This window comes from Sus scrofa, chromosome X, assembly GCF_054392235.1.
Source record: "Sus scrofa isolate SSC_HxYL_T2T_F1_AM1 chromosome X, Sscrofa_HxYL_maternal_Yorkshire_Landrace_v2.0, whole genome shotgun sequence".
NCBI lineage: Eukaryota > Metazoa > Chordata > Mammalia > Artiodactyla > Suidae > Sus > Sus scrofa.
In genome coordinates this window covers 47,507,393-47,528,751 of record NC_139401.1, presented here as the reverse complement: position 1 = coordinate 47,528,751, position 21,359 = coordinate 47,507,393, and the positions used below count along the sequence as shown (strand labels likewise).

General features: G+C 46.2%; 2 protein-coding genes across 4 annotated transcripts in view; one reads left to right on the top strand and one right to left on the bottom strand.

The window, feature by feature from the left end:
• The window catches only part of LOC110257788 (uncharacterized), an 85,237-nt gene that overhangs the window by 10,450 nt on the left and 53,428 nt on the right, over positions 1 to 21,359 (bottom strand). Inside the window, exons 3-4 of one of the 2 annotated variants that reach the window (XM_085007932.1) lie at positions 5,074 to 5,152; positions 4,728 to 4,773 (exon numbers count right to left, since the gene is read on the bottom strand). In XM_085007932.1, the coding sequence (XP_084864058.1) occupies positions 4,728 to 4,773; positions 5,074 to 5,152 (125 nt within the window). Of the gene's footprint in view, positions 1 to 1,925; positions 4,774 to 5,073; positions 5,153 to 21,359 lie in introns of those variants that run through there. The other variant, XM_085007933.1, reaches the window with a different exon arrangement.
• Positions 712 to 11,230, top strand: AKAP4 (A-kinase anchoring protein 4). 2 transcript variants are annotated; one of them, XM_005657807.4, is made up of 7 exons: positions 712 to 1,069; positions 1,652 to 1,827; positions 3,373 to 3,468; positions 4,504 to 4,554; positions 5,108 to 5,209; positions 7,936 to 10,077; positions 10,870 to 11,230. In XM_005657807.4, exons 3-7 carry the CDS (start codon positions 3,373 to 3,375, stop codon positions 11,023 to 11,025), a joined length of 2,547 nt encoding a protein of 848 aa, XP_005657864.1. In that variant the 5' UTR covers positions 712 to 1,069; positions 1,652 to 1,827; the 3' UTR covers positions 11,026 to 11,230. The 2 variants fall into 2 exon arrangements, with proteins under 2 accessions (XP_005657864.1, XP_084864055.1); XM_085007929.1 differs by lacking the exon at positions 1,652 to 1,827 and having other exon boundaries at positions 753 to 1,069.

Here is a 21,359-nt window from a genome sequence, read left to right as displayed (position 1 = left end):
CCTCAGAAAAGAAAATCATGGACTTGGAGAAGAGACTTGTGGTTGCCTGATGGGAGGGGGAGGGAGTGGGAGGGATCGGGAGCTTGGGCTTATCAGACACAACCTAGAATAGATTTATAAGGAGATCCTGCTGAATAGCATTGAGAACTATGTCTAGATACTCATGTCGCAACAGAAGAAAGGGTGGGGGAAAAAACTGTAACTGCAATGTATACATCTAAGGATGACCTGACCCCCTTGCTGTACAGTGGGAAAATAATAAAAAAAGAAAAGAAAAGAAAAAAAAATTGGTCTGACAACCTTTAAAGAAGGTCCAGTTCTGTTTCTCTTTGATGCCATGAATTGACGAGATCAAAACTGTATAGCAGGGTTAAGATATACAATTTGGGGGTAACAGATAAAAGAAGAAATGGAGGTAGAACCAAGGATATGAAACTCTTATTATTTAGGGGGTCATCTCAACTGATTTTTAATTCAGATCCATTTATTGACAGGAGATTAATGTGGAGGCATGTGGAGAAAGGACAAGTGGAAACCAAGATGAGACTTGGGCACAGTGAGAGCATTTGGTTATGGGATAAAGTTTCCAAAGTAGGGCTAAACTGAAGGCATTTCCAAATGTAATGGATAATGCTTTAAGGAATAGCGTAGCCAGCAATCCTGCACTGGCTGACCATAACGGAAAAGAATAAGTGGGGCTCAGGGCTTCTCATAGCTTGGGGAGTCTGTGAAAGGCTAACCCTGACCCAAATGCACTGGCCAGGCGTGGGGGGTGGGGCACACTAATTATGTCTCATGATAAAGCTTAAATCTTGAGGGACCACTTAGATACCCAGAATTCCAAGGAAAGAGTCCCTGACTTTGTGTTGTCACTGTTCTCTATGGAAACAGTGATGTCATGAGGTAGAAGTTCTGGTACCAGCTGGCAGTCAAGTCTTCAGGAGAGTATGGAGAGTTGAGGAGAGCAACAACATCTGGAGTCAGACTGGAAGGGTCATCACAGCATCCAAATTGACAAGAACAAATGATGCCAGGGTCCCACAAAATAGCCTATTCTGCTACTACAAAGGTAGGGGCATCTTCTGGCTTCTTTTTGACTAGCTGAGGGGGTGTCTTGATGGTGAGGTGAAACCGCAGAAGCTGCTAAGGCAGCCTCCAACTTTCTTTCATCCTTAGATATTAAGGATACCCAGAAAGGACTCTGATTAACATTTCCCTGTTTTGACATAAATCCAAAGATCTTTTGCCACATAACTCTGAATCTCTAGAGGGAAACCCAAGGAGCTAAGATGTGAAAATTAATACTGTTTGGTTCATAGAGGCTGGTGGTATTTCTGTATGTGAAAAATATAAATCTCCACCAACCTGGTAAGTGACATGACTAGACTGTTCTAGAAGTCTAGCTTGAAGAGGGAAGAGAAAGAAAGGGGGTGTTAACGAGTGGTGAGCTGGATGAAATGTAAAATATGTGTACCCTCTTAGACATAAGAGCAAAACTTTGTTGTACAGCACACAGCCATATGTGTTTTTGATGTGAGGGGCATAGCTTTTGATGTGAGGGGCTACTGAGTTTGCCAGCCTGCCCCACCTTTGCTGAGGTTGCTACAGTTTAGGGCATTATGACCCAACAAACTCTGTTGTCATGCCCCAGGGTCAGAAACAGCAGGGGGAAAGCCTGGCCCTTCAGTCTCATTCAACAGCTGACAGGGGTGGCAGCCAGCTGCAGGTGCCCAAGAACTTGGCACTGCCCGCTTCCATCTCAAGGGGCACATCTCCCTTCTGGGTGGCACATTTTCAGCCAAAGTCTAAAATAACTTCATTATCAAGGTAAGAAGTTCATTAATACTATTTTTAACAGGTTTTTTTTAAGGTTTTGGAATGAGGCTATAGCCAAATCACAGGAGGGACCTCTATGCCTCCCCCTCTTTTTTTTTTTTCTTTTTTTTTAACCAAAGCAAATGATCTCTAGCTCTTGAAAAAAAGAAACTCCCTCTTTTGAGGGTGTGGAAAGCCTCTTCTAAAACTTTTTCACGGATTTCTAGAGAGTCTTGAAGGGAGAGCCCAAAAAGATGGGGGCGATGGGATGGAGGGAGGAGGGTGGGTAAAGGGCAGAAGTGCAGTAGCATCTTGCGAAAGGCTACCCATCAGAGGACAGTAAGTGTAAAAATGTAGAGGGTGAGAGAAGAAGAGAGGCAGAGGGAGGGAAAGGAGGGAAGGGTGGTGGGAGAGAGGGAGGAAGGAAGAGACAGAAGGGAGGAGAAGGAGGGAAGAGGGAGGGAGAGGAAGGGGAGGTGGACTGGAGGGAAAGAAATGAGGAAGAAGGGGGGGAGAGAGAGGGTCGGAAGGGCTGAGGGAGGGAGAGGGGGGAAGGAAGGGGGAGGGGTGGGGAGGGGAGGGAGCTAGAGGTTAAAGAGTTCTAAATGTTGAAGCAAGTTGGGGGAAAGGACTTCAACCGCCCTCTCCTACCTGGCCAAAAAGTTTCTCTTGTTAAATTTTAAAGATAAATCAAATTCAAGCCCTTAACTGTGTCTTCCCAAATGTAGATCTGAGGTCTTTCCTTTTCACTTTTGGTTCCAGGCTGGGGTGAGAGGTGTTGAAGGAAGGTGGCAGAGATTATTTTCTCTTTCAAAAGTAAAATTAAACTTGGTCCTTCTGGGATCAGGGTCTGGTCTTCCCTCAAACCTTTTGGTCTCTTCATTAGACTTAAGGCTATTAGACCAAGTGTTCTCAGTTTTCAGAAATGTGTTCTATATGATGAAATCTTAATGTGTTGTTTTAACACAAAGGATTATTCATTCTATTGGTATTGACCTTAGTATTTTCCAGTGACCCTATGTGGTAAGTATTACAGCTATTTACCTAATTTCCCTTTCTTTAATGTAATGAGAAAGACTCTGGTTCAACTAGGTGTAGCTAAAATTCAGTGAAAGGGGGTGCAGAGAGCTTGATTCACTGAGGGTACCCAAGAATGGGTAAAGAAAAGTGGAGATGGGTGAGGTTTAGTGAGTGGCGCTAGGAAGAAATAAATCACTAACTTTAATCCCCACAGTCTCTAGGCCTCCTTTTAAGTTTGCCTCCCAGCCTGCCATTTTTCCCAACCAGGAGTCAGGATGATAAATTCCATGGTTCCAAATCCTTGGTGTGGGGAATCTAAATTAAAGGGAACTGTGGATTGAGCTGAAAGATAATGATCTGGATCATCAGCTTCAAACATTTCAGGGTGTCCTTCTTCCATGGCTCACCCCACCAGTCCCTAGCCTAAATCTCTGTGCAACACAGAGAAGATGGGTTTTAGGAAGAGCCTTACTTAAACTGACTCAGTTTCTCAAAAACTACATGAGCCTTTGAGATTCATTTTCTGTCTCTTTCCAGATGTCTGATGGTATTGACTGGTTACACAGCCACAGGGGCATGTGCAAGGTAGATCTCTACAGCCCAACAGGACAGCAAGATCAGGATAGGAAAGTGGTAAGAGACAAAATGACTCCTACCAAGGAGTGGAAAGGATTGGCATTTGGGTATCGATATCCCAGAGCCCAAGATAGACTAATGGAGAGTCATTCTGTGACTTCCCCAAGCCATCAAGACCAACGAGGTCTGTGGGGGACTAGTGTTCTCATACACCACACACAGGGACAATTCAAGGGAGGGGCAAGATGAGGAGTGAAATAAAGGGGCTGGGGAGGGAAGGTTGGGGGGGGGAGCCTGAGGGGAGGAGGGGTGGTGGTTGCCTAGTTACCAGCCTCTATCACTTTACATCTCTGAAGCATAACAATGTCACCTAGCTACAGGTAAGTTATCCTAAAGCAGGATGCCTAGGATACTTCACGCTCTGTTTCCCAAACTTGAATTGCATAGTACTTCACATTGTTTTATCATGTTCAAGCACCACTCATACTATTATTTACCTACACATAGTAAGTAAAAGTATTTCTGCCATGTTTTAAAAATTGACTTACATTTAAAAGTTACCATCACCCTAAGCAACGTTATCTGTAATAGCACAGGTTTGATGTAATGGTACATGTTTTGCCTAATGGACCATCCAGAAAAGCACCTATTACACACAGAAATGTTTGTGCCACCTAAAATCTTCTATATCACCATAGTAAAACAAACAAAAAACACATTGTGGCAACATTAGTGTAGTAGCATGTGCTCCAAAACTGGGAGCCAGGGAGATGGAATTCTCACATGAGTTCTACCTTTTGAGTTTGTGTTTGTTGGGCAAGGCACCTCTATTAGTTTTCTCAATAAATACGGATAAGGTATTTTCAGCCTCTCTCTCTCACAGGTAGGTGTCGTTAAGATTCTGTCTGCCTAATACTAATCCTAGCATTAATATTTATTGAGTACTTAACAATGTACAGACCTTTTGCCAATCAATCAATCAGTCTTCACAAGAACTCGATAAGGTAGGTGTGTTCTTCTCACCTCCTGGAAAGAGATATGAAGGCCTTTTCTCTAGAATTTTTCTAAGTTCACCCTCCTAATTTGATGCAGATATGCTTTGTTGATGTGTCCACCCTGAATGTGGAAGATAAAGATTCCAAGGTGAGTACTCTCTGCTCCTCTCAGAGTTGGAATGGGTGGGACACTGCTGAGAGAGGGTTATTAGCGGCAGCAGGAGGAAAGGGAAAGGTGGTGGCAGAGGGGGGAAAGGTGGAAGGGACTCAGATGAAAAGCCATCATTCTCATGCGCTCATGATCCCTGGTTCAGAACTCACCGTCACTCTTGATAACCAAATCTCTTCTTATAAGCCACTTAAGTTGCTGGTAGGGCCAAAAGAAAGAAAACATGGAAGGTAGCATATCAGAAACACGGGGACAAGAAAGAAAATTGGGGGGGGGGGATCTCCCTGTCCAAAAGATTGATATTTAATGCAATATGGTTCCTGAGACTGATGGCTTTGTAAATACCTTCAGTGGAGTAGGGGAAGAGGGAGGGGAGTAGCAATTTGTAGAGGGAACTTCATCTCATTCTTCAAAGACTAGGTAACATTACAAGCCTACCGTTCCTTCGGAAAGAAAAGGGGTAGTAGGAAGCGAGCTTGGAAAAGTCTCGAAACGCACCTGTTCATGAGAATCTTGCCCCTTAATTCCATAGGATGCTGCTGGTTCCGATTCAGAAGGTGACTTACACCTGGAGAATCTGGAAGAAAAAGAGATTATTGTGATCAAGGATACTGAGAAGCAAGACCAGTCTAAGGTATACTTAGTCTCTGAGTCTACCCTATCTTATTCCCAGAGCCCAGTGCTGAACTGGAGGACTCTGGTTCAGAGAGAAAAAGAGAACTATGGTCAAACAGGCCCCCAAATTTGAATAATATGACATGCTAGAGAACACAGGCCCAAGTTCAGAGTCAGGGTAAGTTCAATGCCCAGGTATCTCACCATGGCACTAATCACAGAGGCTCAGAATGCTCTCTCCTCATATGAAGTACCTACTGCAAAGAGAATCTTTCAATGCCTAGCCTAACAAAGATAGGGGCGTATAAGCAAGGTCCTTTGCAGTGTTCTTTGCTGGCTTGCAATGGAGTTATGCACCCCCATGTTGCCCAGAATCCAATAATGAAAAAAAGAAGATATGGAGAAGAATCCACAACAAACAAAAACTGTAGTTGCCTGGTCCCCACCCTGTTGTCTTAAGAGATTATACGGGTTGTCGGGAAGCACACAGTTAGAAGCAATTACACTGGCATGACACTGTCACATATAGAATCCTTTTGTTTTTGTGCCAACATCCTAGGCTACGTCCGTTAGGATGGTCTGAGGTGGGCATCAGAGTAAATAAGTCACTCTTAGAGTCCCCAAGCCTGGAGTAGCTGATATTGGAACAAGATATTTGGTTTCAGGGCCGAGGAGTCAAATATTTCTTGTTCTGTGATGCCAGGCTCATATTATAGCCAGCAGCATCATTTCTGGCCCCAGATGCATTTGGAGTGATAAGAATGGCCCCTGAGGAAAGGAAAACCAGTTACAAATTCTCCAAAGAGTTTTGGGTTCAGTTGAGGGTGGCCAGCTCCATCCTGGTGTCTTAATAAACAGATAAATTACACTTGGTGTTGGTTTTTAAAAAAGCAAGCCCATATTTACTACACACAATGCAGGTCTCCTTCATTGTAGTTTAAGCTTATTTGCAAAAAGTGGACCTTATCATGACCTCGTGTTTCCAGGAACGTGACACTGATAGACACACACAAGCATTGGCATAACAAACTTATATACAGTGACTAATTCATAACGATGACTTTCACACATATACAAAGATATACAGAGTCAGATGCATTGATGTGCCTGCATGTGACACACATAAACATTCATATATACATCCAAGCACGCCATACATAAACACACGCAAGCCTTGATCAAAACACAGAAACCATGCAGACTCAGATACAGGCATACACACTTTTTTGGGTGGGAGGGCCATTCCCGCAGCAGATGGAGGTTCCCAGGCTAGCGGTCCAATCCGAGCTGTAGCCCCCGGCCTACCCCAGAGCCACAGCAATGGCAGATCCAAGCCGCGTCTGTGACCACACCACAGCTCATGGCAACGCCGGATCCTTAACCTACTGAGCGAGGCCAGGGATGGAACCTGCATCCTCATGGATGCTAGTCAGATTCATTTCTGAATCTGAGTTGAGATTCAGTTCCCGCTGAGCCACAACGGGAACTCCAGGCATACACACTTATAACTCATGTTGATACACACACACACCCAAACTTAAAGTAACACATACTCACTTAGGCACATGTTTGTGTGCATAGAGACACACATTTGATACAGATGCAACTCATGAACTCACAGACATACTCAAATACCAAAGTGTATGCAATGCTGACACACATTGTCAATCACTGACATAATATAAAACATGACATAAACTGATGCCTACTCTATTGATAGACCCAGTCATTATATAATCACCTATTTATATATATTCATATTTTAACATACATATTAGTATACATTAATCATATGTTAATATTAATCAGTATTATGTTAGTAGATGAATGTATGCCTCAACATCTATAAATAACATTTTTAGCTGCATGATACATGCTACTGGCTTTATATCATAAACAAATAGGCAGACCACTCAGATTGACTCTTGCTTATTTACATATTCAGAGACACGCGGATATATACACTCATATTTTTACATTCACACATGTACAAAATACACATACTAACATGCACATGCTGCCCTATACCACAGACATAAACAATGTGTAGTGATATCAACACATTATTACACATGCTTACACATAGTGACATATGAGCAGTGGCATATGCATATGCACATACATACACGCAGACACATTTTCACGCACTAATAGTATAGACTGACAATATTCACACTCATGAATTGATATATTGATGTGCATATACACACACCACAGACACACCGGCACTTTTTTTTTTTTGGCTTTTTTCAGGGACGCACTTGCAGCATATGGAGGTTCCCAGGCTAGGGGGTCTAATCAGAGTTGTTGCTACCGGCCTACACCACAGCTCACAGCAATGCCAGATCCTTAACCCACTGAGCAAGGCCAGGGATCGAACCCCCAACCTCATGGTTCCTAGTCAGATTCGTTTCCTCTGCGCCACAACAGGAACTCTTTTTTTTTTTTTTTTTGGACCACATTTTTGATATGTGGAGATAAGCACACTTACGCAGATGAAATTGACAAACATATTGATGAGACTTGTGTAGAGTTAAGGGTACAAATGTATATACTCTGAGCTTTTGTTGCTGCTGCTGCTGTTCAAACGTGTTTGGATGGATATAATTGCGTGTTATACACCCATGAAAATTCTCAAGGTCAAATCCCTAATCTGTGCAGCTTAGAGGATGTATCTTCTAAATAAAATAGGGGAAAGAAGTAACCTACCCAGACTCTTATGGATAGGTGTTCTTCTTTTTTCAGACAGAGGGATCTGTGTGCCTTTTCAAACAAACTCCCTCTGATCCCATAAGTGTCCTCAACTGGCTTCTCAATGATCTTCAAAAGTATGCCTTAGGTTTCCAACATGCACTGAGTCCCTCAGCCTCTAGCTGTAAACATAAAGTAGGAGATACAGAGGGCGAATGTCACCAATTACACTCTGGGAACTGCTACAGTGTCTATGCTGATCAACTGAACATGGATTATATGGCCAACGGACCTCAAAACCTACGTCTTGAAATGACGGCATCCAAGAACACCAACAATAACCAGAGTCCTTCCACCCCGCCAGCCAAATCTCCTAGTAATCAGAGGGCAGTTATCTCCCCTGATGGAGAATGTTCTATGGATGACCTTTCCTTCTATGTCAACCGGCTATCTTCTCTGGTGATCCAGATGGCCCGCAAGGAAATCAAGGAGAAGCTGGAAGGTGGAAGCAAATGTCTTCATCATTCCATCTATCCACCTTCTGGGGACAAAGGGAAAGACAGCCCTCGCAGTGCTGTGAGCAAGATCGCTTCTGAAATGGCCCATGATGCTGTGGAAATGACCTCTGCAGAAATGCGGGGCACTGGGGAAGAGTGTAGGGAAGGTGGCCGAAAGACCTTTCTGTACAGCGAACTATCCAACAAGAACAAAGGTGGAGACAAACAGGTGTGCCAAAGAGATAGCAAAGAATTTGCAGATTCGATCAGCAAAGGGCTCATGGTTTATGCAAATCAAGTGGCATCTGACATGATGGTCTCTGTTATGAAGACCTTGAAAGTTCATAGCTCTGGGAAGCCAATTCCAGCCTGTATGGTCCTGAAGAGGGTATTGTTAAAACACACCAAGGAAATTGTGTCCGATTTGATTGACTCCTGCATGAAGAACCTACATAACATCACCGGGGTCCTGATGACTGACTCGGACTTTGTCTCAGCAGTCAAGAGGAATCTGTTCAACCATGGGAAACAAAACGCTGCTGACATCATGGAAGCCATGCTGAAGCGCCTGGTCAGTGCTCTTCTTGGAGAGAAAAGGGAAACTAAATCTCAGAGTCTGTCATATGCATCCTTGAAAGCTGGGTCCCACGATCCCAAATGCAAGAACCAAAGTCTCGAATTCTCAGCCATGAAGGCTGAGACGAAGGGGAAGGACAAAGGCAAAATGAAACCAGAGGAATGCAAGCCATTGACCAGTGCTGAGAAAGTCGGTGAACATATTCTCAAGGAGAGCCTGACCATGTGGAACCAAAAGCAAGGGAATCCAGGCAAGATGGCCAGCAAACCATGCATCAGTAACAAGGAGGAGAAGAGGGAGAAGATCAGCCCCTCCACAGATTCACTGGCAAAGGACTTGATTGTCTCTGCCCTTATGCTGATCCGGTACCACCTGACCCAGCAAGCCAAGGGCAAAGATGCATTTGAAGACGACTGTCCTGGTTCTACCATGGGCTATATGACTCAGAGTGCTCAATACGAGAAGTGTGGAGGTAACCAAAGTGCCAAGGCGCTTTCAATGAAACATCTAGAATCTCATGGAGCACCTGGACCATCCACCTCTTTAAAGGAGAATCAACACCTGGACTCCCAGAAGCTGGATATGTCAAACATTGTCCTGTCACTGATCCAAAAACTGCTTGGTGAGAGCCCCTTCCACTGTGAAGATCTATGTGAAGGTGAGAACAAACGTTCAGAGCCCAGGACAAACAAGGCATCTTCCATGTCCAAGAGGCCTGACAGAGGGGAAGACCAATGCCAGGACAATCAAGAACTTGACTTTATCAGTGGAATGAAGCAGGTGAATCGACAATTTATAGATCAACTGGTAGAGTCTGTGATGAAGCTCTGCCTTATCATGGCTAAGTACAGCAACAACAGGGCAGCCCTTGCCGAGCTGGAAGAACAAGCAGCCTTGGCCAACAATGCCAATTACCAGGTCAGCGGCCCCAAACGTAGTCACGATGGTGGGATGTCACAGAACTATCAAGACTCTCCTGGACCTGAGGTCATTGTCAATAACCAGTGCTCAACAAGCAGCTTGCAAAAGCAGCTCCAGGCTGTCCTGCAGTGGATTGCAGCCTCCCAATTTAACGTGCCCATGCTCTACTTCATGGGAGATGATGATGGACAACTGGAAAAGGTAAGCAATGCAACAAAGAACAGGCAGAAAGAGGGTTGGAAGGGGTAGGGGCAGGGAGGCAGTATGGTACCTTAGAGCCCAAGAGTGGTCCATTTTTTAAAAGTCTTTTCTTTATCATGTGACTCATGAATGACCCTTAGCTCATAAAGACACAAATGTGAGGAGCCATTAACTAAGCAGGGCTCTGGACACCTCAAGGCCTGTGCATTTCTAAGAGCAGGAGAGTGAGATTAGTTCCTCTTTATCGGTAAGCCTTTCAACAAACTCTTTGTTAAAACATCAGGGAGCTCTTTTGGAGTCTTGTTTTGTGAGCTCACACACACACTCCACAGCCTGCTTCCTACATTAGATGCATTCCAAAGAAATAAAATATTCAACCCAATTATTTTCAGGCCAGGACCTGAGCCCAGGCTGGCCTCCCTACTTCCAATCTCATATACCTTGTTTTTAGGGAGGCAGAGCAATGGGTAACCCCTAGCCTTGACCTAGAAGTCAGTACAGATTAACAGAAGGCTCCAGGGCCTGATGAGAAGTATTTAGTGAACACGATTCCAGAGTTTGTTTGTTGAAGCTTGAAAAGAAAAGACCTTTGACATTTTGAGCTAGGCCATTAGAGGAGGGTCCAGGAAAAAGGAAAATCATGTCAGCAGCCTCCAGCCCTGGATCTGTGGCAGCCTTTAATCCTAGAATCAAGGACAGGAAAGGTGGCGGGTGGGTGTAGTTCACTTTATCCATCTGGGTCCCAGCTCCAAAGGCATCAGGAGACTCCAGCTATCTCTGCCCTCTCCACAGCTTCCGGAAGTTTCAGCTAAGGCCGCAGAGAAGGGGTACAGCGTAGGAGATCTTCTTCAAGAGGTCATGAAGTTCGCCAAGGAACGGCAACTGGATGAAGCTGTGGGAAACATGGCTAGAAAACAACTGCTAGACTGGCTGCTCACTAACCTGTGAGCTAAAAACTCCTTCGACTCCTCTCCATTTGCTCCCCCCGCCCTAGCAGCATTCCATCCCAGCTGGAGCACCCCCACCACCAGGCCAGCGAACTGCATGCCACACAATTGTAATTCCTAATACATCTGAGCAGTTGGACTGTGCCAATACAGGGCGTCCAACAAGCTGGGCAAGTACATGAATAAAAAAAAAAAACGAAAATTTGTGTCATTGTTTTCTTGGTCAGATATATCTGGACTAAGGGAGGGGGAATGGGTCCAATTTCAAGGACTGGTGAGACAACATTGGACTTGTGTCCAGATCTCACTCGGTCATGTTCTGAGCACCCAAGACACAGGTGTAACCCATGTCCACGTTCCTAAGTCATCTGGCTTATCCAAATTGCGGTTCACAAACTCTTTGGAGTTTTGCCACCTGCGGCCTCACTGGGTCTCCCAGATTTGCATGCGTAACTTGATCATCTCCCTCTAGTCCCCAGAGTATAGCTTTCTTGGTCACTTTTAAGAGTTTGCAGGTGGGGAGTTCCCGTTGTGGCACAGTGGTTAATGAACCCAACTAGGAACCATGAGGTTGTGGGTTCGATCCCTGGCCTTGCTCAGTGGGTTAAGGACCTGGCGTTGCCATGAGCTGTGGTGTAGGTTGCAGACACAGCTTGGATCCTACATGGCTGTGGCTCTGGTGTAGGCCGGTGGCTACAGCTCCGATTCAACCCCTAGCCTGGGAACCTCCTCACATATGCCACGGGAGCAGCTCAAGCAAAAGGCAAAAAGACAAAAAAAAAAAAAAAAAAAAGAGTTTGCAGATGGGCTAGCTGAGTTGAAAAAACGAGGAAAGGGAGTTCCTGTCACGGCACATCGGAAACGAATCCGACTAGGAACCATGAGGTTGTGGGTTCAATCCCTGGCCTCGATCCGTGGGTTGAGAATCCGGTGTTGCTGTGAGCTGTGGTGTAGGTTGCAGATGCGGCTCGGATCCCGCGTTGCTGTGGCTGTGGTGTAGGCCACCAAGTACAGCTCCGATTGGACCCCTCGCCTGGGAACCTCCATATGCCGTGGGTGCAGCCCTGAAAAGCAAAAAAAAAGAAAAAAACGAAGACAGTCTATTATCCGCAGACACACACACACCCAGGAATCACCGCACACAGTTAAATACTGCAGAGAACTACAAGGGGATTTGATCCCCACCCCATCCCACCCCACCCATGTAAATAAAGCTTCCTTATAAGTCATTTCCTTCCAGTGATGAGATTCCCTTGTTTTCCAGTAGTCTGAGAGAAAAACATTCTCCGAGAACAAAGCTACAGAAGGGAAATTTCCGCACAGCCACCCTATGTGAATCCCAATGTCTCCTTTGAGATGAGCACTAAATTCCTAGATTTGTTGGCTGCTTCTCAGATGGCCATCGCATGGCTGGATCTCAGTGCAAATCAGATCAAGACCGTGGTTTCAGCCCTGTGGTTCTCTGTGAGCTAGTTTGCTGTGGCATATACCTCGGCATCATTGAGGTGCCTGTGGCTTAGAACAGGCATAGGATGTGATATCCTTCTAGACTCAAAAGGTAAAGCCTTTTTTTACTCTCTTTTAAGAGCTGCACCCAGGGCATATGGAAGGTCCCAGGCCAGGGGTCGAATCAGAGCTGTAGCTGCCCGCCTATGCCACAGCCACAGCAACACCAGATTCAAGCTGCCTCTGCCACCTAACGCTGCAGTCTGCAGCAATGCCAGATCCTTAACCCGCTGAGGAAGGCCAGGCATCAAACCTGCATCCTCATGGATGCTAGTCGGGTTCTTAACCCCCTGAGCCACAACCAGAACTCCGAAAGGTAAAGCTTTGCTTCTTACTAGTTGCTTGGCCTTTGAGTCACCTAAGTAGACTCCGAGCCTTTTTCTTTACCTGGAAAATGCAGACCAAAAGCACCCTCACAGTTTAGAGGTTAAACGAGAAGAATGGATTCTCCTTGCAAGGAGGATGCTGTTATAATTCAGATATGGAAAGGAAGCTGGACTTCTCAAAGCCCATCCTAGCGCAGTTGCAAGTGCTCTTGCCCCATCTCCAAACTGAAAGCAAGATTCTGTGAGGGTGGGACCCAGAGGGGCACACTTTGGGGGGGTTGGGGGGTGAGCTGCACCGAGGCAAACTTTGCCAACTCCTCCACCCTGCCTGGGCCGGTCAGATGGAAGTCAGCAGGCCCCCTTCCAAGCAGGACCTTAAAACACATCCCCCCCCCCCGGCCCCAGCCCTGATGAAAGCCAGTCAAACCTTTTCCAGCCACACCCCCCGACCCCATGAAAATCTTTGGAGTTGAGCCACCACAGATCCTTCTCTGTCCTTGAAGAAAATCCTTAATAAACAAATCCCGGGGCCGGGGCTGTATTTCTGATGATTCAATCCTCCCTGAGCACAGCTGGGTCCCATAGTCGTTTACTTCCTTGATTAACTTGGCTCTGGACGGGCTCCCGACTTCTATTAGGAGGTGGCCTTGGGGAGTCCTTGGAACGTGGAAATAGAGCAAAGGAAGTTATATGTTCTGTTAACTGAGGGGGGTTGAGGCAAAAGGGTCTCCAAGGGCCCCTCCAGCTCTGACCTTTGAGGATTCTAAGAGTTTCTCTTGCATCATTTCTCAGGGAAACTTGCAGCGATGAGGTAAGCTCAGGGTGAGGAAACTTGATTTGTGCCAGAACTGACTGACAGACTCCAGCCGAGAGAGGAATGCTTTGGGCCTCACAGGGCCCTGACAAGGGTCTGGAAGAGCTCAACAATCCTTGGGCTTTATTCCTGGAGGGGGAGACCCTGGCCTTTCACCTCTCTAAATGGAGAAGTGAGCTGGCCAGGCTCAGGGCCCGCAGCTGGAAATGCCCAGAGGCTTCTCCTGCGCTGGAAGCCCCACATCTCGTAGGAAAGGGGTGACAGGCACAGAAGGAGAAGGAACATAGGATCTTCTCCTGGCAGGCCGTGTCCCTAGGTTGCTGTCTCTGGCGGTTGGAACCTTTCTGAGCATCAGGCCTCCACTTGCAAAGACAGTTGTGAGCAGAACGCCTGTGCAGGGGGGAATCACAGGGCCAAGCCTAGGCCCAGGTAAGATAACAGAGGCATTTGCCTCAGGGGCAAAATTTAAGGGGCCACCAAAACAAAACTCCATGGTCAAAATAAGTAATTTGCTCGTTTGTTTTTGCTTTCTAGGGCCGCCCCCGAGGCATACAGAGGTTCCCGGGCTACGGGTCCAGTTGGAGCTGTAGCCCCTGACCTACTCCACAGCCACCGAAATGCCAGATCCGAGCCACGTCCACGCCCTACACCACAGCCTGTGGCAACGCTGGATCCTTAACCCACTGAGTGAGACCAGGGATCGAACCTGCATCCTCATGGATCCTGGTCAGATGTGTTTCCGCTGAGCCACAACCAGAACTCCCAGAATAAGTAGTTTTAATGCACCATGTTAAAAAATCAAAATGAATGCAGAATATCAAAATGTCAAACTTTGTAATATAGAGGATTAGAAATGGTGCCAGGCCAAAATATAATGGAGCATAGGGCAAAAGGGAAAATTGTAAGACTAATTTTCTGAGAGATTGTCAAGGCAATACTTAGGGACTGTATTGCCCTGAAGCCTGCCTCAGTACCAAAAAGCAATAATGGGAGTTCCCTGATGTCCTAGTGGTTAAGGATATAGCATTGTCACTGCAGTGACTCAGGTTCGAACCCTGGCCCAGGAACGTCTGCCTGCCACGGGTGTGGCCAACAAAAAAGCAACAGTGCATTAAACCCCTGCCTAAAGAACTTAGAAAGAAAACAAATAACAGATCCAACAAGTTTAGAAAAAGGGAAATAAAATTGGGAGCAAGGAAAAAAAAGACAGAGAAACCAAACTTTCACTTAAACCTTAAAAAACAAAAATAACCAGAGGTGAGGAGAGGGCTATTTTCGTGTCCTCTCTCTTGCTCGATTAAGTATATTTAAGAGTATATCTTTCTGGAGTTCCTGATGTGGCTCAGAGGGTTAAGAACCTGACTGGTATCCATGAGGATGTGGGTTCAATCCCTGGCCTTGATCAGTGCGTTAAGGACCCAGTGTTGCCCACAAGCTGAGATATTAGGTCACAGATGCAGCTCGGATCTGGTGTTGCTGTGGTTGTGATGTAGGCCGGCAGTTGCAGCTCTGATTCGACCCCTAGCGCCGGGAGCTTCATATGCTGCAGGTGCATTCCCCCCAAAAAAAGTTCACATTAATTCTAGTTAAAACCAGGAACCACACAAGATTGCCCCTTTAAAATTCTACTTTTAAATAGTTCTAATGATGAAAGAAGAAAAATAAAAAGTATAAATAGAGGAGGGGTAAAAGTAAAAATGCCACCTTTGCAAAGGTATATTTGTACATCCATGAAAATCAAATCTCCAAATACTAGAGGTAAGGAATTTTATTGCAAAGGTATAGGATAGAACATACTTGTGAGCTAGCTGTAAGAACTTGCCATCAACTATAAAACAATTCCAGGGAGTTCCCTTCATGGCTCAGCAGAGACGAATCCATGAGGGTGCAGGTTCGATCCCTGGCCTCGCTCAGCGGGTTAAGGATCTGGCATTGCTGTGGCTGTGGTGTAGGCTGGCAGCTACAACTCCGATTGGACCCCTAGCCTGGGAACCTCCATATGCTGCAGGTGCAGCCCTAAAAGGACAAAAGACAAAAAAAAAAAAAAAAAAAAAAAATTCAGCTGCTGCTTTCTCCCCGCTGACTCAGACTCGTGTAAAACCTTCAGCAATTCCACTGCACTAAGGTCTCTGTGGTATCAGAACATGAAAAAAAGTTCTGAAAGAATCTATTGAATTTCTATATCCTAAAGCCACCCTAAAAGAAGAGAATCTAATTACCACAGTGTCAATAACATTAAACACTCGGGTATGAAGGGAGGCAAGAAGTGGCATTTACAGAGCACTTACTGAGTGCCAGATGCTACTAGGTGCTTTAGTTCTTTTAAAAACCTTGTGAAATGGTTTGTTATTAGCTGCTTTTTATAGCAGAGAAATTAGAGGGTCAGAGATTTAAAGGCCTTTTTTTTTTTTTCCTTTTTAAGGCCACACGTGAGGCATATGGAAGTTCCCAGGCTAGGAGTCGAATCAGAGTTGCAGCTGTGGGTCTACACCACAGCCACAGCAATGTGGGATCCGAGTCACGTCTGACACCTACACCACAGCTCACAGCAATGCCAGATCCTTAACCCACTGCCCAAGGCCAGGGATGGAACCCAAATTCTTATGAATACTAGTCAGGTTCCTTACCGCTGAGCCACAGCAGGAACTCCTAATGGCCTTTTTCAAGGTCATACAGCCAGTAAGGGTGAGAGTTGGGATTCAAATCCAGGTTTGCCTCATGTCAAATACTACGCTTTTTTCATTCTCCCAAACTGTCTTCCCATTAATTCAGAATCCATGTTTTTTTTTTTTTTAAATCTGTAAAACATGGATGAGAAATACAAAGGAAAACAGATACATAGAAAAATAGACTGTGCTCCGGACAAGTAAAACTAAATAAAACCCTCTCTAATTTAACATATAGCATATAAAGCCAATTTAAATCTTTATGGGATAGTCTCAAAGTATCTCCCTCAAGGCATGTATTAATTGTAAAGGGGAAAAGAGTCACTTTGCAATGGATGAAGCTGCCGATAATACCTTAATTATGTGTTCAAGATCAACGTCATTAGTAAAGACATATTGCTGTCAAGGCCCCTCTGATAAAATGTCAACAGAAGGACACGTCACCTCTGTGTCATTCTTTTTTTTTTTTTTTGGCTTTTTAGGGCTGCTCCCGCGGCATATGGAGGTTCCCAGGCTAGGGGTCGAATCGGAGCCACAGCTACTGGCCTACACCACAGTCACAGCAACACAGATCCAAGCCGCTTCTGCAACCCACACCACAGCTCCAGGCAACTCCCGATCCTTAATCCACTGAGCGAGGCCAGGGATCGAACCCACATTCTCACGGCTACAAGTCAAGCTCTTAACCCACTGAGCCACAACAGGAACCCCTGGGAGCTCCCTTTGTATGAGAACTTCCCTCCCAGATCCCAGCTACGTACCCAAAGGGGAGAGGTTTTCAGTTCAACTCCTTCTTGTCATAAAAGTCTCCTTCTCAGAAAAGCCTTCCTTCACCACTCTGTCTCTTATTGTCACCACCCTATGTTTTCTTTTCATCACACTAGCTGATACATTCTTTTTATCATTATTTACTTACCTCGCACTGTCTCCTTCCGCTAGAATGGTACCTCCAGGAGCAGAGGGGCCTGCCTGTCTTGTTCACTACTGGATCCTCAGTGCCCAGCACGGTGCCTGGTACCTAATAGCCATTCAATAAACATTTACTGAAATGAGTAATGATCTACCTATTTCAGTGTGCCCTGGTGGAGAAAAATAATACCAAATGGGGAGTCGGAAATTTTGTGGGCGCTCCCATCATGGCTCAGTGGGTAATGAACCTGACTAGGATCCATGAGGACATGGGTTCAATCCCTGGCCTTGCTCAGAGGGTTAAGGATCCAGCATTGCCGTGAGCTGTGGTGTAGGTTGGAGATGCGGCTTGGATCCTGCGTTGCTGTGGCTGTGTTGTAGGCTGGCAGCTGGAGCTCTGATTCAACCCCTCGCCTGGGCATTTCCATATGCCGAGGGTGTGGCCATAAAAAGACCAAAAAAAAAAAAAGGAAATTTTGTCATTAACCATGGCCATTTAATATCATTTAATCACTTAATATAGCCAAGTATCTGTTGCCTTACCTCAGCTCTCAGGATGCTAACCAATACCTTTCCCTATCTGCCTCTCTGGAACTGTTGGAGCAGATCAAAGAGATAAGCAAGGTGAAAATGTTTAAAAATATACCTAGGAGTTCCTGTTGTGACTCAGTGGGTTAAGAACCTGACATGGTCTCTGTGAGGATATGGGTTCGATCCCTGGCCTTGCTCAGTGGGTTAAGGATCTGGTGTTGCCACAAGCTGCAGTGTAGGTCACAGATAAGGCTTGGACCCAGTGTTGCCATGGCCATGGTGTAGGCCTCAGCTGCAGCTCTGATTCAGTTCCCAGCCTGGAAACTTCCATATGCTGCAGGTGCAGCCATAAAATGAAAAAAAAAATTATAATTAGAAAATAAAAATATGCCTGGCATTCCCATCATAGCTCAGCGGAAACGAATCTGACTAGTATTCATGAGAATGCAGGTTCCATCCCTGGCCTGGCTCAGTGAGTTAAGGATCCAGGGTTGCCGTGAGCTGTGGTGTAGGTCGTAGACACGGTTCGGCTCTGGCGTGGCTGTGGCTGTGGTGTAGGCCAGCAGCTATAGCTCCAATTTGACCCCTAGCCTGGGAGCCTCCATATGCCATGGGTGTGGCCCTAAAAAGACAAAAAATAAATAAATAAAAATAAAGTAATACATAATAAAAAATATGCCTAAATGTGCTCGTTAAATGTTCAATGCAAAATAATAATAATGTCTAACATTTACCAAAATTTGACTATGTGCCGGGCAATTATCTAAGGGACTGAGGTAGGGACTTTTGTTCTCCCACTTTGCAGACGAGGTAACTGAGGCCCAGAGAAGCTGAAGAACTTACTCAGGTTTACACAGTTAGGAGCTGGTGGTCAAACACAGATAATCCTGGCTCCAAAGCTCCCACTCTGTACTGCTTCATAGAATGCCAGGACCTTGTCCCTGATGTCACTAGTCAGGATAAGTGCGGGCAGAGGGCAGAGGTGACAGGAATGTCTAAAGTGAGGCGGATGGTTGGCTGGAAGGAATCCAGGCTGGTGGATGGGCAGAGGTTTCCAAAGGGAATCACAGGCCTAAGCCAGGTCCTGGAAGAAGACCAAAAGCTACCCCAAAGCAGCATGCATCTCAACAAACAAGAAGATGCAGCTACTGGCACTATCCCCAAGTTCAAGCAGACGTGATGCTCAAAATGCATCCTCATGGAACCAAGTGGTAATTCATATTTGCTCACAGTCCCCGGGGCCACTGCCATTGGAGGATGGGTCCCGAGGGTGAGGCTGGGGGAAACCAGAGTGAAAAAAACAGCTCCAGACAACCGGGCACACATGTGCCTGCGGGGACACCACAAGGGCAGTCCCTAATGGTGTCCATTTTGTGTCCCTGAGAGCCAGGCCACCCAAGGTGGAGTGGGAAGAAGCTTTATGGAACACTTCGGGTCCTGGGGGCATTTACCAATGAGTACAAATTTATGGCAATATTTTAACTGCCAATAGGGTCGTACCAGTGTCTAAAATCTGAATGCTGGCCCTACGTTGGAAATTCTTTCCGATCTCCCTCAAGCCTCTGGGCCTAGCTAAAAAACAATTCAATTTGAGGTATCATTGGAGATGAGTCCAGCGGAGGAAAGGGATGAAGGGAGGGAACCCATGAGTTGCTCCTTCTGGCTCGCACAGCTCCATCTGTGCTTTGTTCACACTGTATTATAATGTCCTGTTTCACGCATCTGCCTTCCCTCCAGACTGGAAGTAGCCTGTGATAAGTGAATGCAAAAGGCCTCCCACCTACTGGGCAACCCACCAACTGGTGTTTGTTGACTCACAGCTACCACGCATCTTGTGCTGACCTTGCCAGGTCTCTCATCTGATCCTCAGGGCACCCCTCTTGGTAGCCCCATTTTGCCCCCCAAGAAATGATGGCAGAGAGGATCAGAAACTTACCCACAACCGGGATGAAGCCCACGCAGCCTGATTCTGGGGTCTGTACTTTTTTAACTACCGTGCTCAATTGAAGTGGCTGGTGGGTAGCCACACGCAAGCAAAGTTCAAAGACAAATAAAGCGTGGCTCGTTCAGGAACTAGAGAGGCATCCCTAGCAGGAATGCAGCATGTGTGAGGGGGAGGCGATGAGTGACAAAGCTAGCAAAGTCAGCTGGCATCCGATTGCAAAGGGCCTTGTATATCATGTTTAAAATTTTGGACTCGCTTCTAAGGTCAATGGAAAACCATTTGAAAGGTTTGAGCCTGGCAGTTTCAGGGCGAGATTTACGTTCTGGAATGCTCGCTTGGTCTGCTGTGGGACGGATGGATTGGAAGAGAGTGTGGCTCCAACCGTTATTTACTTCCTTTGTTTATATCTGCTTCTTTTCCCTCCCTTTCATTTTTCATTCTTAAAAGGCCAACCTCCCTGGATTTTACAGAAGATTGAAAGGATTTATCCACGTCTGAGCCAACTCATCTCTTGGGGGGCAGGGGGGAAGGGTGTTCCTTATAACTCGCAGGAAAACCCCCAAAGCCCAGCTATGATGGAGCCGATTGGCAAAGGGGAGCAGGGTAGGCTTTCACTTGCCTCCCCTAAGGCTGCACACCCTCACTCCCACCCAGATGCTAAGCACAGTAGCCTCCAGGCTCCATGCTTCCTCCACCCCCAAATGACTAACAGGCGTAATTTTTTTTTCCTGACCCTGCAGTGGTTTCACACAACATCTCCCGGAAACCATAAATCCTGTCCCAGAGCTCAGCAGGAGGGAGAAGCAATGCCAAACACCCTGACCCGCTCACCACCTTCCTCTCTGGGATTTGATAGCATCTGTCTCCCAGACACCTGGCTTTTTTATTATTATTTTTTTTTCCCACTGTACAGCATGGGGACCATGTTACACATACACGTATGCATACTTTATCCTCCCATTGTTGTGTTGTGATGTAAGTATCTAGACATAGTTCTCAGGGCTACACAGCAGGATCTCAAATTTCTCCTGTGCGAGATTTCAGGTGCCTGTCAGCCCAGCCCCGTGGCACAGACTGTCTGCTGGAGGGAAGAAGGGGCTTGCCAGAAAAACCTCCTCTGGCAGCGAATGGTCCACTCTCATTCTAATGTAGCTTCTACAGTCATTCTACGTGTGAGAATGCTCTTGAGATTGCCATCCTACTGCCCGGCCCTTCCTTCTCATTCTCTCATGGAATCCTCTCTCTCTGCCCATCTGATAGATGTTGGAGTAACCCCGGGATCTATCCTCCGCTCACTGTTCTCACCACCCCCACCCACTAGCTGCACCTGCTTTGCAAAGGGTTGGAGGAAGGCCCAGCTTGGCAGCCTTGCCAAAGAGAGCTAGGGCCAAGGGTTGGGTCCTGAAGGAAACCAAGAACCAGAGGAGGCAGAGGTGGGTCTCAGATAAAGTTTTTTTTGTTTGTTTTGTTTTGTTTTTGTCTTTTTTGCCATTTCCTAGGCCGCTCCCACGGCATATGGAGGTGCCCAGGCTAGGGGTCGAATTGGAGCTGTAGCCACCGGCCTACGCCAGAACCACAGCAACTCGGCATCCGAGCCGAGTCTGCGACCTACTCCACAGCTCACAGCAACGCCAGATC

What these genes read in the sequence shown, in the direction of transcription:
- AKAP4 (XM_085007929.1), top strand. Translation starts at nt 1,025, where the DNA reads ATGATGCCAGGGTCCCACAAAATAGCCTATTCTGCTACTACAAAG. An exon ending in CCTATTCTGCTACTACAAAG is followed by an intron (nt 1,070 to 3,372) that starts GTAGGGGCATCT and finishes GTCTCTTTCCAG; the next exon opens with ATGTCTGATGGTATTGACTG. An exon ending in ATGATGGACAACTGGAAAAG is followed by an intron (nt 10,078 to 10,869) that starts GTAAGCAATGCA and finishes CCCTCTCCACAG; the next exon opens with CTTCCGGAAGTTTCAGCTAA.